The 16,190-nt window shown below is 47.8% G+C and overlaps 1 protein-coding gene across 11 annotated transcripts in view; it reads left to right on the top strand.

Annotated features, from left to right (window-relative positions):
- The first annotated feature begins 2,083 nt into the window (after positions 1–2,083).
- CCDC85A (coiled-coil domain containing 85A) overlaps positions 2,084–16,190 on the top strand; it is a 191,922-nt gene continuing 177,815 nt past the window's right edge. For 9 of the 11 annotated variants that reach the window (XM_058551193.1, XM_058551191.1, XM_058551190.1 and 6 more), the window contains exons 1-2: positions 2,084–3,071; positions 10,206–11,163. In XM_058551193.1, the coding sequence (XP_058407176.1) occupies positions 2,811–3,071; positions 10,206–11,163 (1,219 nt within the window). In that variant the 5' untranslated portion in view covers positions 2,084–2,810. Of the gene's footprint in view, positions 3,072–10,205; positions 11,168–16,190 lie in introns of all 11 variants that reach the window. The other 2 variants (XM_058551192.1, XM_058551196.1) reach the window with 1 other exon arrangement.

Genomic DNA, 16,190 nt, shown 5'->3' with positions numbered 1-16,190 from the left:
AACACAAGTCCAATTCCTCCTCTCAGCCTTGTATCTGCCTTTTAATATCTACTTAGGTGATAACCCATGTGCGAGAGTTAGCAGCGAAGGGGGCTCTTGAAGAGCAAACCTGTGATGGACAAAAAAAAATAGATGTGATGTGGGTCCTATTTCCAGATAAGGGGCTGCCCAAATGTAATATCAGTATTAATAAAGTTTCTGTAGGTAACTTGATAAGGCACTTCATGTACATTATCTCATTAGCTGCCTGAGGGCCAGTAGGGTTAGATGATTGGTTCAAGGAGGAGGACTAACAAGTGACAGAGACAGAACTCATATTTTTTTGACTTATATTTTCCCTTCCTGTGCCAAAAGTGGTCTTAGGAACTATGTTGAGGAGAGCCTCCTGTGTACATGACAGAAGGGGAGGTGTCACAGAAAAACTGCACTGGACATAGTTAAACAGGCAACGAAGACCCTTATAATAGGAGAGAGAGAGAGACTGAACTCAACTCCACCAACATAAAAGGCAGGAGGGTTTTTAAGCCTTGGGGTGACTACTGGAAAAGTACTGGAGGATGGTGGGAGTGGCAGGGGAGTTGGTCGAGGTGATAAGGCCATCTGTGTTTGCTAATTGGCGCTCACTGAAGTTCAGCTACTAGACTTCTACCCTTCCAGAGAGACTGTGAGATAGGGGTGCTATCTTCCTTGATTCCATTTCCAAGGGATGGCTCCCAGGTCCTTGAGAAAGACATTCCTGGGTGGTAAAACTGGTGAGAAGCTGGGAGATGATTTACATCTCAAGGGAGCAGAGAAAGAATTTCCAATTGCAAGTTTTCTAAAATAAATGCTCTAAGAAAAGGGAGGTCAGGGGCCTACAGGCAGGAAGAAACCTGTCTGAAGTGTAGTCCAGCTGAGGGGAAGGAACTTCAAGGCCATCTAGGTCAGAAGGAAGCTCCATCTTTCCTTGCTCTCCAGGAAGCCAGGTCTCAGAAGTCTTCAACTGATCATCTCTTAACAGGTGGCAGCCGCATCAGGGGACCCACCCAGACCAGCTGGTGGAGGGACCCGACTTAGAGCCTCATCCTACCAGGTGGAAATGATTCCCTCTGCACCCTGCTTTTCTGAAGCCCCGTGGGGGAAGATCCCTGCAATCTTCTGGCCCCTTCTCCATCCTGGAGAGAAAATTCACCTAAATGACATGCCCAGGACCAAATCCACTTCTTCAGGCAAAAAACATGTTTTCAGCTCAGAGATGATTCCACGCGACAAGATGGTAGAATTGGGGAGGGGGGAAAGGAATCTTGTAGCCCAGAGACCCAGAGTACCCTGCCAGTAATTACCATCATAAAAAGGCAAACCAGTAAGTACTTGGCAGCCTGCGGCACAGAGGAAAATGGAAATCTCCTTGGCTGGCATTTCACTTTGCCTACGGGGCCCGCTCTTTGCTCAGAGGCGAGGTGACTGCGCTGACCTTAAAATCCAGGCCTGGGCAAGCAGGAGATGAAGGGATTTTATTTTCCCCTCAAGTCCTTGATGTTTTTCAAATAAAAATTTAAAAGATCCAGTACCTTCCCCTGAAGCCTCTTCACAAAATAGTGAATTTTTAGAAAAGACAAAGGCCTGGGGGTAAGGGGTCCCTAAATAGCAGTGCCTGAAGCCTCTTCAGTCTTTTCAGAGCAGTGGGATTTCTTAAACGTTCCTTTCCCAAACCCTCCCGCCTCCTTTTTTTTTTTGCCACCTACTTCTTCTTCTTCCATTATCCAAAGTACAAACAGACGGTTGCCCCTCGCGTCCTCCTACCCATCTTTCCTGAACCCCAATCTCTCCAAATACCAAGCATCTCTCATTGGGGTGGGCAGCTGTTGCCCCTGGCTGGCGACGAGCCTGGCGTGCACCGAAGGACGCAGCTTCTTCCGCCACACGGTGGCGCGCGCGAGCCTCCCAAAGCTCAGGCGGCCACAGCTTCTCACACTTCTCCCCCTCCCGCCCCACCCGTGCCCCGGCACTGAAGGAGCCGCGCCCCCGGCCTTCCCCGGCGGGATAGCGGGGAGCGCGCCTCGGGAGCCCGGGAGGCGGTCGAGCGGCAGCGGCGTCCGGCCCGTGCGGAAGGTGCAGCCGGCTGCGGCCGGCTCCGGTTCCAGGCTCCTCCTCCTGCCGGTCCAGCTTTTACCTCCCCACCCTCCACCCCTCGGCTCGGCTCTGCAATCCAAGGCTTCCCCTAGCAGCCTAGGAGCGGTGGCAGGCGCAGCGAAGGCGGCGGGAGGAGCGCAGCCGACCGGCCGCGCCGAGCCCTCGGGCAGCAGCTAGAGTAGCCTCCGAGGCGCCGCGCAGCCGGCGCGCCCTAGCGCGGCTCGGAGAGGAGAGAAGCCGGGGGCTGCAGCTGGGCCAGGGGAAGGAAAGTGTGCGCGCGGGTGTGTGAGTGCGTGTGTGCGTGTGTGGGGCGACAGTCTCGAATTAGGGCAGAGGAGAGGGCAGGGGAACCGGGGTGCGGCTCCCTCGGCGCCCCCGCTGGGCCCCGAGGTTCTCCCGCCGCAGCGCCCGATCCCCGGCGCCCCTCACCATGGACTTGCGCCGAGTTGGGACGCGCCTCGGCAGCAGTGCGCGGGTGGCTGCCCGGCCCTGGGGTTGCGCGGGCGCGCGCGCAGGGATGGCGAGGTAGGATGGCCGCCCAGCGCGACCCCTGCCGCCCCGACCCAGCGGCCCCCGGGCGGTGCAGCTGACTCGCCGGAGCGCACAGGGGTGTGGGCGGAGGCGGCCCCGCCGCGCCCGCGCCTTCGGGAGGCGCTTTGCCTCTTCCACCCACTCGCACCTGCCACCGCGCGGATACCATGTCGAAGGCGGCTGGAGGCGCAGCGGCGGCGGCGGAAAGTTGTCCCTCAGCCTCTGCCAGCCCGTCCGCGGCCGCCGCCGTGGAGGACCTGTCCAAAGTGTCGGACGAGGAGCTGCTGCAGTGGAGCAAGGAGGAGCTGATCCGCAGTCTGCGGCGCGCCGAGGCCGAGAAGGTGAGCGCGATGCTGGACCACAGCAACCTCATCCGCGAGGTGAACCGCCGCCTGCAGCTGCACCTGGGCGAGATCCGCGGGCTCAAGGTGAGCGCGGGGCCAGGTGGGGCGGGGAGCGGTGCGCCCTGGGGAGGTGGGGCCAGGCAAACTTTCCTTCCCACCGTCAACAGGTGATCCTCCTCGTTCTCCTGGTCAGCACCTCCTGTTCCCCATCCCCAGCCCTTTAGAAACTTTTCTAAACTTTGGAGGCGTTTGGTCCCCTCTTTTTCCCCATACTGGGCGCGCCAGCGTCGAGCTCTCACTCGGGGTCCTCTGTGGCCTGATGAGCGGGCGCCGAGGATGCTGAAAGGTAGGGAGAGAGCTGATGGGCACGCGGAATGTTTAATTTTCTGGGGAGCCAGTTACAGCCAGGCAGGGGAAAAGGCGAGCGAGGGAGCGAGTCCAAGGCAGCTTTGCCCTTGGGGGGTCAGGGGTACGGCTGCTCTGGCGCTACGTCTTCTCCGACGGGCAGAGGGTGAGGAAAGGGCGCCAATGCTGGGGACAGGGGTTGGCGGGGCGCCACCCTGGAGCTGGCGTGTGTCACTCAGTGCAGAGGAGTTTAAGCTCTGCCTTCACGTTTTCTACCTGCTCCTGTGCTTTCCTTTTCCCCGAGTTCGGATGGCGTCATCTGGGTTGCCTGATCCTCCCATTCACCCCCAGTTTGATTTTAATTTCACCTCGCATGGGAGGGGGCAGAGGGACTCAGGATGGGAGAGGCAGGGTTTTGAAAGGGTACTCCAAGTGTCAGCCAGTGATGCTTTCTGTTTGAGCCAGCCCTCCCTCTTTGCTATTAGGAAAAAAAAAAGAAAAACAACAAAACCCCCCTCACCCCATCAACTTTCTTGTCTCCTTGGAGAGCTCTGAGTGTGTCTGCCCCGCGGGCTGCAGCAGACCGGTGGCCGGGAACCGCCCTGCCGACGTGCACCGCAAACTTCTCACCGCTTGCGCTGGTGCCTCCTGGTATTCCTTCCTCTCATTGTTCTGCTTTGTTTAGAGGAAGCCAGACACAAACGTAATCATTGCAGGGACCTCAGGGAGCAAGTTCCCGCAGGCACATGCTGTTCTTGTCCCGTTCCCACTCCTACCCCACTTCTCAGGCGGTAGACACTTTCTTAATTGCCTCAGCGCTCCAGCTCTGGGATTCTGGGGCAAAGAGGAGTGGGAGGGGCAGAACCCCAGATGCTCACCTGGGTGCTGGGCCCAGTCCAGGTGGAGATGGCCCTCCCTTGAGGCCCCTGCTGATTGTCATATAGTCCCTAGGGTGGGTGCAGTTAGGAAGATCCCACAGTCAGAAAAATCCCAAGGCTTACTCTCTCCTTTGGTTTAATTCATTACTAACAGAGTATTTATTAGGTACCAGACTCTTGGGGGATTAGAGGCAGGCTGGTGTAGTGAGAAGATCATCTCAGAGGTGGTTTTGCATCTAGAGTCTTCATTTGCCAGGAGGATGAGCTTGGATAATTAATTTCTCAGAGCCTCGTTTTACTCATCAATAAAATTCAGATGATAATAACCATCTTCTAGGGGGCTGTGACAGTAAGTTATGATAATGTAGGGCAAGGTTTAACACTGGACTTGGCTGCAAAAAATGGTAGTTATTGTCATTAGGAGAGGACGGGTAAATGTATAGCTGTGCATCTCCGGGATCTGGGTTTCTTAGGCAGAGCTGGACTAAAGTATAGTTTGTAACCCTCCAATTTAATCTTCCATGGTTTGAACTATAATGTGACTTGAAAGAGTTTTTAATTAATTAATTTCCTAGAGATTTTAATAGTATGGAGCATTGACATCAAAGCTCAGAAATACTTAAGTTCTTTTAGGTGGTGTGGATTGCCTGTGTGTGTGTGGGGCCTATGTGTTGGAGGTGGGGGCTGGTCTTCCTTCTGGTAGCCTCATTTAGAGAAATGTCTATTAGGCCAGTTAAGGGTGCTTACACTCCAAGTAGGACAGTCTCCTTGTGGTCTAGATTCATGACCTGGCATCAAAAGACTTTCCAGTCCATCTCCTTATCAAGTTCAGAAATAATGGGGGCTGGTTACTTTTTTTCCCCCTCCCCAAAGCCCCGGTACATAGTTGTACATTCTAGTTGTAAGTCCTTCTAGTTCTATGTGAGCCACTGCCAGAGCATAGCTACTGAGAGATGAGTGGTATGGTTCCACACCCAGGGACCAAACCAGGCTGCTGAGGTGGGGCATGCCAAACTTTAACCACTAGGCCATCGGGGCTGGCTCTGGGCTGGTTACTTTTTGAGGCAGCCTCTACTTCTCCTTCCCATCGTCCCGGGGCAGCTTCCCATCATCCCGGGGCAGCTGCAAACTGGTACCTCCAAGGCCCCTGGCTGACCCATGAGGGGGTTGTGGTGAAGCGCTGCTGAGGCCAGCCTTCTCCCTTCTCTTCTTTATCTCAATTGGAGCTTCCCTGGACACCATAGTGATCCATAAATGTGGAAGACTGAATAAATGATAGCTACGTTTATTTATTTTGGCTTAACTGGAGGAAGGGATTTTTTTTTTTTTTTTGGCCTCATTTGAGGACTGTAAATTAAGGCCATAACACTTTTCTTTTTTATGCCCCTTTCTATGAGCTGCCTCTGAAATTGCATCTAAGTATTTTCAAGGCTACTAGGTGGTACTGCAGCTGTAGATGTGGGGAGATGGGAGCATCAGTTCTTTTCCTTTGAGGGGCCTGTGACTCCAAGCACTGGCTGCCTTGTTTGTGTTTAAACATTTAGGAGGTAGTGCAGTGTGGGGCAGTGGAAAGACAAAGGATTTGGAGTCTGGCAGTTGGGTAGCTTGGGCAAACTGTTAACCTTTTTGAGCCTCAGTTTTCTCATCTGCTAAATGGGGATATTAATTCCACATGAGATTTGATAAGAATTAAATGATACATAGATAAAGAGACCCCAGTGAGGTCAAATAGCTTTCTCAAGGTCACACAGATATAAAATGTTTGGAATAGGCTGACTCTTCTTTTGGCTGGTTGACATTCTCTGGTCAGAATTTGTGGTCCTGAAAGGAGTGGAGAAAGGAGATTCCAGTTAGAGTTCTGATGTTGTAAGGAACTGGATTCCAGAGAACCATATCTGTTCACTGCTGAGCATGTGCCAACACTCAGCCTGCTCTGACCAGGAATTTTGTGGGGCTAGGGGTGGATTTGGGGGAACTGAGTCACTGTAGATTTATCTGCAGCATATTAATTTTCCTCCTTGCTCCCCAACACACCAATTCCCAGCCCTGCAATGATGAAAAATAAATTTAAACAATTCTTCTTGAACCACAGGTACAGTACATGAGAGTCTTATGAATGCAATTTTGGGTGGTATGCTATGAGGTGGGTTTAATCTTTTAAAAGTCCACTTTAGATGGATGGATTACATCTGGTGGCCTGTGGCAATGTTAAAAGGACACGTAGGGTTTTGATAAAGAAAGCCCAAGTCTCAGGGTGGCAGATTTGAAGAAGCTGCCTCACGAGGTTATTATCAAGCTGGCTGCTTAGCTGTTCACCAGAAGGCAAAGGAAATAGCTCAGAATTGGAGTAAATAATATTCCCAAGTAAACTAATATTAGGAAGAAGGAACTGTAGTAAGGAAAACTGAAAGGACCAAGACCAATACCCGCCCCCTTCTACCCCAATAGGAATCTGAGAAGTAATGTTTCACTCCATTTGGAAAGGGCATTAACTCCTTGAAGCCTGCGGTAGCACAAGTCCTGTTTACTTCTCAGTTCTGGAGAAATCAGGAATAGTTGTAGGGAAGTATTTTCAGATGGAAATTCAGTTAAATGAAGAAGAACATGACTTGAACTTTCTATGAAATGCCAAGATTAAACTAAATGTGGAATAATGTTTGAAGTTTTGAAAGATTAACTTTGATTAGTATTATTTTCTCAGAATACCCACAGCTTCTGATTTCTCCTAAAGCATCAGTGTCAAGGGATAATTTATTCCCTTTTTACTGTAGACTCCAACATAGCAGGGGCTTGCTGAAAACAATAAGAAGTTCTTTCTCAGCAGCTAGAGCTGTATCCTCTTGTGGCCGCAGGCCTAGGGCTTTAAAGGGTTGGTCAGTCCATAAACACATATTAAGTGCTCACTGTATGCAAGGCACCATGCCAGGTGTGTCACATAAGCAAAGAAAGACATTAGAGCGGACTCTGCCCTCCAGAAGCTAAGATATCTACATTAGAAAACAAAAAAATGTAATGCCCAGTGAGTGCTCCAGCTAATGTGTCTTACAGGCATGAGGCAGTGAGTGGGAAGGTTACTTCATTCATTGATTCATTGATTCATTCATTCATGCTTGGCACTGCTGCAGGCCAGTGCTGTTCTAGTGCTGGGGGAGTCTTCTCAGGAATCTTTCCTCTTAGGTAAGTTCATATAGGGGAGAAGATAGTATTTTCTAGTTGGAAAGCTAGGCATAATCAAGGTTCATAATTAGCTGAGATAGAGGGAGCTAAAGGTGGAAAGGCAGGAGAAAGCCTTTCAGGCCTGGCCAAAGGGTTTACTCATTTTCTCTGGCAAAGGCGAGGTGACAGGGGTTGATATGCAGGAGAGACATAACATGCAAGGAGTGTTTTGAAGATCCGTCTGGCCAAAGAGGGCCTGGATTGGAGTGGGCGAGAGAAGGTGAGGATGGGGCAGACCAAGGCTGGGGGGCCAGGCAGGAGGCTTTTGGAAATGGCCAGGCCTGGGATCGGAAAGTGGCAAAGAGAAGCAAAAGGAAGAGGTGGCCTTAGAGACAAGGAAATAGAGTTGTTGGTAATGCCAGGAGTTAGAATTGGAGTTGCAAACCAAGCTGCACAGATCCTCCTCTTCCTCAGGCCTTGAAATCACTCCCATCTTAGGCCTCATGACTGTCAGGAGGTACAGGGCATGGCTGGCAGAGGTTTTTGGGTTTTTTCTAGTCAGTATCAGGGGCAGTGCTGGAATCAGTCTGAGTTTGAGAGAATTAAGTCCCCTCTCCGAGTACCTCTAGTTCTGGGTTGGATGACAGAGTCACAAGACGAGAGGTTTTCAGGCTTGTAGAGCAGGGAGAATCTTAGGTAGCTGCCCCTGTTTCACCGCTAGCAAACCATGGTGCTTCAAGAAACAGTTGGTCCCTTTACCATATGTGTGAATGGAGAATAAACGGGGATTTCACAATTAATTTTTAAAATTCCTTGGTTTCAGGTATCGATAGTGGGGGGTACTGTGTTCTGGATACACAGAAGTGAACAGAGTAGACGGCGTCTCCATTCTCATGACCCTAGTCTAGTGAGGATGCAGACGTGACTAACAGCCACACTCAACCGTAGGTGATTACAGCTTGTAATACGTGCACTGAGGGGAAGTCTAAGGCGTAATGGTAGAGCATAGAAGGTGACCTCCTTTCGAGTGTGGGTAGTGGTCAGGGACGGCTTCTATGGGGAAGTGACATGAAGCTCATGAGACCTGAAGGTTGTATGGAAGGTTGGTGAGAGCATTCCAAGTGAAAGGGGGGAGGGCTTGTCCCTTGGGCCCTGAAACAAGGCCACTGTTGGTAGGGCTCAGTGTGTGATGGGGAGGGGATGTTGTCACCTTCTCCACTGCCAGCATGTGTCCAAGCCACCATCATCTCCCTCTGCCTGGACTAGCCTAGCAGCCTCCTAGCTGGTCTCCCAGCTTCCACCTTATCCTGTCTCCCTCTCTGCTGTCCACCCTCCCAGCCTCCACAGCCAGTCTGTTTTCCCCACAGAACTACGGTGATTCTTTAGAAAATGAACCATATCATGTCACTCCTCTCTCCTCAGCTCACCAACAATCCAAAGTCCTTCCCGTGGCTGACAAGGCCGGCATTCCCTAGCCTCCGACACCTCGCAGCCCTCCTTTCCCGGCTCTGCCCTCCTTGCTCGCTGTGCTGTAGGCACTCTGTCTTCGCGGTAACTTGAGCCACATTGGTCTCAGGCTTTTATGCTTCCCTTCTCTCTGCCTGGCGTCATCTTCCCTCAAATGTTTGCTCCCTCATTTCACCCAGGTCTTTGCTCAGATGTTTTCCTTCTCTGCAGCCGTGCCTTCTTTTAAAAAATAGTATTCTTGAACTTGCTTTAATTTCCTTCTCAGCACTTTTCACTACATGACATTATGTTCTATACTTGCTTTTTGCCAGTCTTTTCCACGAGAATGAAAGCCATAGGATGTCAAGGTCTTTGCTGTGTCCACTGATATATCCCTAGCATCTGGACTGCTCCCTGGCACATAATAGATGCTTATTACATATTTGTGAATGAACGAATGAGTCACCATTCATGCTGGAGAAGTAGACTGGGTCAGAGGGTTGGGGGCCTTGTGAGACGTGAAGGGTTTTGCACTTTATCCTAAGGGCAGCGAGACTCGATTAAGGGTTTTAAGCATGGCAATAATGAGTTGAGATAAATTTCGGAGGGAAGTTCAGAAGACTTGTTTTGCTGGGAAGTGGAAGGTGAGGGAGAAGGAGATGCCAGGCATACCCACAGATTCTTATAAAGAGCAACAGGGTGGGTGGAGGTGGCATTTGCTGAAAGGTGCAATTTGGGGAGGTGAGTTTGAATATCACACAAGAGCTCAGCGTTGCTTGTGTTACAAGTGAGATGCCCGGGAGATGGGCAGCAGGTATGGCACGTGGGGGCCGGATGTGCAGGACTGAAATGCCACTAGAGGGCAATTGTGCTGTTCCCTGTGTGGGGATTGGGGCTGCTCATCCCACCTCATGTGCCGGAAACCCAAGCAGTGCTGTTTGCTCTGATGAAAGGGCTGTAGCCTGAGAGCTCTTGAGCATTTCACGAGCAGCCATCTTTCTTCCCTGAAGGTGGGGCGGGGAGCCTTGTTTTTACTGATTTCCTGCTAATTGACCAGCTGCTCCCTCAAGACTGACTGGATGACCTAGGACAAGTGAAGCTTTTCGAGGTCCAGTTTCCCTTTCTGTAAAAGAACCATAATAATCATTATCTGCTAAGTGTTTTGGTGAAAATTAGATGAGATAATACAGGTAAAGCATTGGGCAGGGAGCACAACCAAGACCTATTATTTTTATTTTTATGGATAGCTACAAACCTTCAGCTTCCTCTCACCTCCTCCCCTAACATCACAGAGAATTCACCAATTCCAGGCTCTCTCACTCCCAGCAAGTCTGAGCCTGGTGACAGCTCATATGTGTACCTCCCTTGAATGGTTGTGTCTCTCTTTTTTCAGGACATCAACCAGAAACTCCAGGAGGACAACCAGGAACTGAGGGACCTCTGCTGTTTCCTGGATGATGACCGGCAGAAAGGAAAGAGGGTGTCCCGGGAGTGGCAGAGACTGGGCCGCTACACGGCTGGGGTGATGCACAAGGAAGTGGCCTTATACCTGCAGAAGCTGAAGGAGCTGGAGGTGAAGCAGGAGGAGGTGGTGAAGGAGAACATGGAGCTCAAGGAGCTCTGCGTGCTGCTGGATGAGGAGAAGGGCGCCGGCTGCGCGGGCAGCCGCTGCTCCATTGACAGCCAGGCCAGCCTGTGTCAGCTCACCGCCAACACGGCACCCTATGTACGGGATGTGGGCGACGGCAGCAGCACCTCCAGCACGGGCAGCACCGACAGCCCTGACCACCACAAGCACCTGGCGAGCAGTGGCAGCCCCGAGCACCTCCAGAAGCCCCGGGGCGAGGGCAGCCCGGAGCACTCCAAGCACAGGAGCACCAGCCCTGAGCATCTACAGAAACCCAGGGCCTCTGGAACCCCGGATCACCCAAAAGCACTCAAAGGACCCAGCCCTGAGCACCACAAACCCCTGGGCAAGGGCAGCCCTGAACAGCAAAGGCACCCGCACCCAGGGAGCAGCCCTGAAACGCTGCCCAAGCACGTGCTGAGTGGGAGCCCGGAACACTTCCAGAAGCACAGGCCCGGGGGCAGCCCTGAACACACCAGGCACAGTGGAGGGAGCCCCGAGCATCTTCAGAAACACGCCCTCAGTGGGAGCCTGGAGCATCTACCCAGACCCAGGGGCACCAGCCCTGAGCACCTCAAACAGCATTATGGGGGGAGCCCTGATCACAAACACGTGGGCGGAGGAGGCGGAGGCAGCGGCGGCGGCAGCCGGGAGGGTACCCTGCGAAGGCAGGCGCAAGAGGAACTGTCACCCCATCACCGGAATGTCTACAGTGGCATGAATGGTGGGTCAGTACGTCCTGGGGAACTGCTTTGGCTGGGGCAGCTCAGATAGTTCTGAATGATGAAGGGATTTCCGGTTTAGAAAGAGCAGTGGCTGGCTGGGGGTGGGGTGGGCAGGAGCAAACATTTGCCTCCCAATCATGACGTGTTTCTTCCCCTTGATTTGTTTTAGTTTGTACAGTTATCAGTCAAGTGAGCCTGGAGAAGATTAGGAATGAGGGGTTAGGGAAGGGAAAGGAACAATAATTCCCTGGGACGCTGAGTAGTCAGGGTGAGATTTGTGGGTATTGAAGATAAAAATGGAACCATTTCTAAAATTTTTCCATCTTGAACTTGAGCGTTTTCCTAGTTGTGTGCAGTTTCTACTGGGGCTAACTTGTGGAACTGGTGACCAAAAGATTTTTGAATTCAGCTTACCATATGCGGGAAGAAATGAATATTTATTATGAAAAATAAGAACAACATTAAAAAAAATATGGTGTCTCTAAACAGGCTTGATACTGGGTTGCCTGAATGCCTATAATTATGCCTTATTTTACCTTGAGGATTTTTTCCATTAGCATGAATCTGTGACTCTCCTTTGCATCTAAAATGCATCAAATGATTCCCTTCCCTACTCACTCAAAACCCTCACCCAACTCTCTCACCAAACTCCTTAAACATTCTGAATAGCAAGCTCTTTTACATTATGAGACATCTTTCCTGTTCTTTAAATGTTCCTCTTTAAAATGTACAGATGTGTTTGGACGCTCCTTTGGTTTCCAAAGCATAACATCCGATGCATTTGCTGAGGCAGCACTAAACCCCAGCTTCTAAACCTTTTGGAGAAGGTTTAATTTTCTGCGTCTTGGTTCTGAAACCACTTTGAATTGGAGAGAAAAAAAATCATTTCTTAGAAAAAAGCCAAAAACCCTCATAATCCTTTTATGGTACCTATGGTTGAGTTAGAACTAAAACGATTGGTTTTATAAACTGTGGGGTTTTTTAAATTCAAAATATCTGAGTTTTTTGCTTTATTTGAAAGCTGCTCCAGAGTCTATGTGCAGTCAGCAGTAAGCAGTGGTGGAGGCTGCCAATTTCAGCAGTGACACAAAGGGGTAAATTTTCAATATTGTGCTTAGGGATTTACCTGTTGGATTCCATTTCATCCTAATCCTTTTCTCGTAGTGCTGAAAATTGACTCCTGAAGGTTCGCTTCCAATGCATCCAATGTTCTTTTAAGCGCAAATGGCACTGGAAAAGGTGGGAAAGATGGGATGATGCTTTCTTGGTTGGTTGTGTTGGAAGGTGGAGGCCAGGAGAAGACAATTCATCTGTTGTGTTGAGGCTTCCTGGCTGACTGGGGCTTTTACCAACTTGATTGAACCTTCACTCACCCTTTCTAGGAAAGGCAGAGATGTTGCCTTGATTGCTATGGGCAGCCTTGGCCCTGCAGTTCTCACAAGATATGAAAGTCATTTAAAAAGATATTTTGGTTGTGTTATTATCATGAGATGGGTTATTGGCCATGAAACTTGTCTTCAGGGGGTAATGGGTTACTGGGGAGGTAAAGTTAATGACTTTTCCATTTCTTTATTCCTTTTTAATGAGCATGAGAAGTAAATGTACACACTATTTTAAGGAAACTGTATCTTGAACCAAAAAAAAAAAAAAAAAATTACTTAGGGGCAGGTGGTTCACTTACAAAACAATTTTTCTCTTTCCAAAAGGGCTCTTTTAAGTAAAGAACTCATCTAGTTTACTTAATGCGTGATTTAACTTACAAGAAAAGATTTTAGATGTGACTTTTAAGCAATACCTTGCATAAAGTAAGATATATTTCTAGATAAGGATGCTATTACGTCATTGCTTATTGTTGCCTGGAGTCAGATAAATTTAGTGGGTCAGGCAAATGTTTTTTAAAATACAAAAATTTTACTTGGTTAAAAATTTGATATAACATAGATGCATTATTTAGAATGACACTGTAGTTTAATTCTTGTGTTTACTTCAAGTTTTCTCATTCTTTTAAGTGGCACATCTTCTGACTGGTGATATCTTACCAAAGTGTATTTATAGTACATTTGCATTGTGTTTTTATTTCATTAATTAATTGGAAAATGAAATGGCACAATGAGATGTTTATGGATCATCAGCCTATAAACTTGGGCATTGGTAGCTTGTAGTTATCTTGCAGTTACAAATTAATTTTTGATATGGATGGTAAGACATGATTTTTCATATTTTTAAATCCCCACACACTTTGGTTGAATCATTCGCTTATAAACTGATAAGAACCAGTAGGGAGGTAAATCTAAAATTGCAGATTTGCTGAGTCATTTACAGAGTCCTTCTGTTTGGAGTTGGTGTGAGATATGAGTGTTTTGGATGAGCACTTGCATGTTTGTATATGAACTAAAAGCAGGTGAAGGCAAGTGGGAAGTGTGTCTGCGTGATGGTAGCATGCAATGGAGATGAAATCTATATTGGCGGGATATTGTCCTACTTGTAAGGATATGCATTCCCTCCAAACACACACACACATAGACACACACACAGACACACACACTGAGGGAACATCAGTGAAAAAGATTACTGTTTAGTAATCTTTTTTTACTGTGCCTTGGGCATGTTTAAATTTTCTTGTGCTTTCAATTACACAGTCTGAATGAAGTAGTTGATGAACTTGATGTTCGAGAGTTTCTTTTGGTTAAAACAGTTGGCTTATTTCCAACTGTAACGCGAAGATGTGTTTTAGGTATTTTGCCTCTTTCAAAAATGTCTAAGCCTGTATAACCATTTTTAAATTAGTAGCTGCTTAAAAAACAACAAAAGCAAAGACAAAACAAACAGAAAAAAACCTTATAAATTGAGCAAAATGCTCATAAATGCACTTACTTCTTTAGAAGTTATTCAACTATTTCTTTTCAGTTTGTAGAGAGTAACATTTGCAAAGAGGAAGTGGATTCAACACTTAATCACATCTAAACATGAAGACATTTGTCTAGTCATTCAAGTTACTTGCTGTTTTCCAGATTTGTAAATTAAGTAATTGAATAGCCACTTCTAGCTATAAATGTACACAAACTGACAGCCTCAACTATTGAGAATGGAGGATTCACTTACCTGATTTCATTGAAATCCCAGATTGGGTTGAATTTTCCTTGGTGAAAGTGTTCCTTTCCACAATGAAACCAAGAGGTTTTGCTTCCAGATACCAGCTGGCAGATCTTTGCTTTTTAACAGATAACTTTTTAGGCCAGGTCATGGATGTCGTGGATGACTCAGGTTCTTCTAGCAATAGCTCTGTTTGTTGTTGACCTTCCAGACAAAGATGCTTCTGATGATCAGAGGCCTTTAGAAGTAGTCTACCCATTGGACATTATAAATCCAAATGAAAAAGTATTACAAAGTTTTATTTTAATTCTAGAGGCACGTATTGCTGATTACTAGCAACTGAGAAAGAACAAATAGAAGAAAAAACGTTACTCTTTATTATCTTCCTTGTTCTAAAAAACATTTTCTTAATTATCTTGGCGGGTCTGATTTTCTTTGCCGTCTTAGAGCATGTTGCAGTGAACAGTAGCTTCTTGCCCTCCTTTAACATCATCCTAGCCAGTGAGCAAACATGAGGGAATTATTCACTTGGGTTAGACAAGGTCCATTTAGAACTGCATTTGATCTTGCTGGGTGGAGTGTCAGGGTTGTAAGTCTTCCTCCTGAAAACTGCCTCTTGTTGTTTTTCTTCTTTTGTCAGAGATAGAAAGAGCAGGCTTTTTCTCCCAACAGATTTCTCTAGAGCAGGGTTTCTCAACAGCAGCACTATTCACATTGGGGACCAGATAATTCTTTGTTGTGAGGAGTTGTCTTGTGCATTTTAGGCGGGTTAGTAGCATTCTGGGCTCTACCCGTGAACAACCCCTGGTTGTAACAAAAATGTCTCCAGACGTTGCCAAACGCTCCCAGGGGGTAGGGAGTGGGCAAAATTGCCCCTGATTCAAAACCACTGCTTTAGAGCAGTGTTTTTTAAGCTGGCTTCAGATTAAAATCACTGTGGTAGCTTTGAAAAACTACCAGTGCCTGAGGCCCACACTCAGATGCAAGTTGAATTGTTCTGGTACTGGGCACGTGGCAAAAAGAGTTTCTCAGGTGATTCTAATGAGCAGACCAGTGAAAACCATTGCCCTAGGTGAGTGAGTGTTGTATAAAATGGGTGGGTGTGGGTGAAGCTCTCAAGTGCCCAAGCTTCCTGGGAGGAAGGAAGTTAACTTCTTCCCTTCCTTTGCTGAACTCCAGGACTGAGGAGGTGGTGTAAAACTTCACCACTCTCAACACCAGACCAAGGCTATTTGATAATGTACTTCTTTGGGTATGGGTTGAAATTTTGAGTTTTTGGCTAGTGGGATTGTTAGGTTAATTTGGGGAGACCCTGGCATGTGGGTAATTTGAGACTACTTTTTAAAGCCTTCACATCCAGACGGAAAAAGCACATGGATGTCTAACCCACTTAGAGTAGATGCCAATGGCGCATGTCGATCATGCAGTGCCTGCAATGCTAATGAATATTTCCCACAAGAGAATACTGCATTTCACATCTCCCAGTTTATAGATTTTACCCTGAGTTTTAAGATTGCTCCTATTCTCTGTTGAGGTTATTAATGAGTGAACAGAAAACGCTGATAACGCAAAATGGCCTTGTCTATGCTGCGTAAGATAACCTGTGTGTGGAAGAGGCCAGCAGGGTTTCTCTGAAGCAAGGTTGTCTGTGAATTAAGTAATGATGTGCTATAGCCTGAATAATCGCTCTCATAAATCTTTTGTTTTGCTTAGAAAAAGTCAGAATATTGCTTATGAATGAATTTGGACAAAAGAAATTGAATGTCTCTTGGGAGAAAAATTTGAACAGTACAGTTATAGAAGATCAGAACTGATTTTAGTTGAGGACCTCTGAGTATATTTTCTATTGTGTGAACTGACAGATGGTTAAAGAACTAGATAATAGTTTTTGATCTTTAAGCTTCAATACAATAATCTAGTAGCCTTATATTCA

This window comes from Diceros bicornis, chromosome 12 (genome assembly GCF_020826845.1).
Source record: "Diceros bicornis minor isolate mBicDic1 chromosome 12, mDicBic1.mat.cur, whole genome shotgun sequence".
Lineage (NCBI taxonomy): Eukaryota > Metazoa > Chordata > Mammalia > Perissodactyla > Rhinocerotidae > Diceros > Diceros bicornis.
This window is presented reverse-complemented; position numbering and strand designations above follow the sequence as displayed.